The 1,601-nt window shown below is 18.8% G+C and overlaps 2 protein-coding genes across 2 annotated transcripts in view; one reads left to right on the top strand and one right to left on the bottom strand. All coding sequences in view use genetic code 6, as the record gives it.

Moving 5' to 3' along the window:
* The window catches only part of TTHERM_00844730 (transmembrane protein, putative), a gene marked incomplete at both ends in the record, with an annotated part of 297 nt that extends 147 nt beyond the window's left edge, over positions 1-150 (top strand). Inside the window, one exon of the mRNA XM_001009262.3 lies at positions 1-150. This exon is cut by the window's left edge and continues 147 nt beyond it. Coding sequence (XP_001009262.3) covers positions 1-150 — 150 coding nt within the window.
* A 1,258-nt stretch (positions 151-1,408) lies between these two features.
* TTHERM_00843720 (transmembrane protein, putative) overlaps positions 1,409-1,601 on the bottom strand; it is a gene marked incomplete at both ends in the record, with an annotated part of 2,256 nt that continues 2,063 nt past the window's right edge. The window contains one exon of the mRNA XM_001009260.2: positions 1,409-1,601. This exon is cut by the window's right edge and continues 1,218 nt beyond it. Within this exon, the coding sequence (XP_001009260.2) occupies positions 1,409-1,601 (193 nt within the window).

Genomic DNA, 1,601 nt, shown 5'->3' with positions numbered 1-1,601 from the left:
AATAAATATATTATAAAATTTATACAAAATTATTAAAAAAGTACCAATTTGTAGTCTAATATTTCTAAAACAATTATTTCTATTATTTGCTCATTCAAGCTTTCTTTTAATGATGAGTACTAAAAGCTGAAAGAATCTTAAGTTAATTGAGCATTAGTTTATTAATCTTACTATTCCCTACTATAATCTGATAGTAAAAATCCGTCTAAAGAACATTTTTAGGTAGAAATATCGTAGTTGCCTTAATAACCTGAACAAAATGTATTTTCGCATATTTTATTTTCACTTAAAATATATCCATCTTTACATTATTAGCATTAGTTTTGTTCATTATATTTCTAGCAATTTATATCAGGAAAGTTTTAACATTGCTTATTTAAAATATTTTTCAGTTAATTATCTCCACAATTACTTACACACTATCCCTAATTATTCTATTATGGTCAATAATTGATCAATTTTAAGTTAAAAATAGAATAATATTACTAAAATAAATCCTGGCCTGCATAAAATGCAGTAATTGTTTGAAAAGCATTCACTGCAATTTTTTAAGCACTATTAACATTGATCAGATGAACTTTAAAAAAAATTGCTAAGTAAAGGACATACATCTGGTATGCTTAATTGCTATGCTTACTTTACAAAATAGATAAAAATGAATAGGTATTATATTCTCTTCATATTATTTAAATTTATTAACTAAATATCCTTAATGCTAAATTAATTGATAAAAAAAATCAATAAACTGCTCTAAATTTCCTTTTTATTATTTATTTAAATTGATAATATATTTATCACTCCCATGAATTAAATTCTTGCGAACGCTGAGATGCAAGAATTTAATTCATGTATAAGTTATTAACTAGATTAATATAAATAATAAAAATTTATCAAATTTAGGTATTTAAGCCATTTTTTATTTTTTTTTAATAAAATTTATTAATTGAAAATTATGTCAACATAAATAAAAATAATTTCTCATTAACAATTTAATATTTATCATTATATAAATATATTGTAAAAATATTTTTTTTAGATTTTATAAATATTAATTACTATTAAATAAAAATTTATAATTTTAATTAAAAAAAATATCATAATTAATAAAAACAAACAAAATTTGTATTTATGATAAATTTAATTTTAGTAGAGAAATTTATAAATTTCTTTCATATTAATATATTTATTTTTCATTAAATTTTAATTTTTATACTTCTTAATTTTAAAAAATATAAAATGATGTCCAATCTTTTTTTCTATCTTTGATTTCATTTTATCATAATAGCTCTTGACAATAATTTATCTTAATCTTATTAAAATTAACTGAAATTATTGAAATTGTAGGTTACTGTATTCATTTCAAATTGAGTTTCTAACTAGGTGTTCTATAGTTTCTAGGTTTGCAAGTTCAGTTATTAAAGAGGAAATGAATATCTAAAATTTAGTTTAGATTTATTTTTATAAATGATTTTCCATAAATTGCTTATTCGTGATAGTGATGATTGTTTTTTATTAATATCAAATTTAATGACTTTAATTTTGTATAAAAGATGTAAAAACTTCTTTATATTTTTACTTTAAGTTTTAAAAATAAGGTTTAT

This window comes from Tetrahymena thermophila (genome assembly GCF_000189635.1).
Source record: "Tetrahymena thermophila SB210 genomic scaffold scf_8254783, whole genome shotgun sequence".
NCBI classification, from domain to species: domain Eukaryota; phylum Ciliophora; class Oligohymenophorea; order Hymenostomatida; family Tetrahymenidae; genus Tetrahymena; species Tetrahymena thermophila.
The sequence above is the reverse complement of the archived record's forward strand: the minus strand, read 5'-3'. Positions and strand labels throughout refer to the sequence as shown.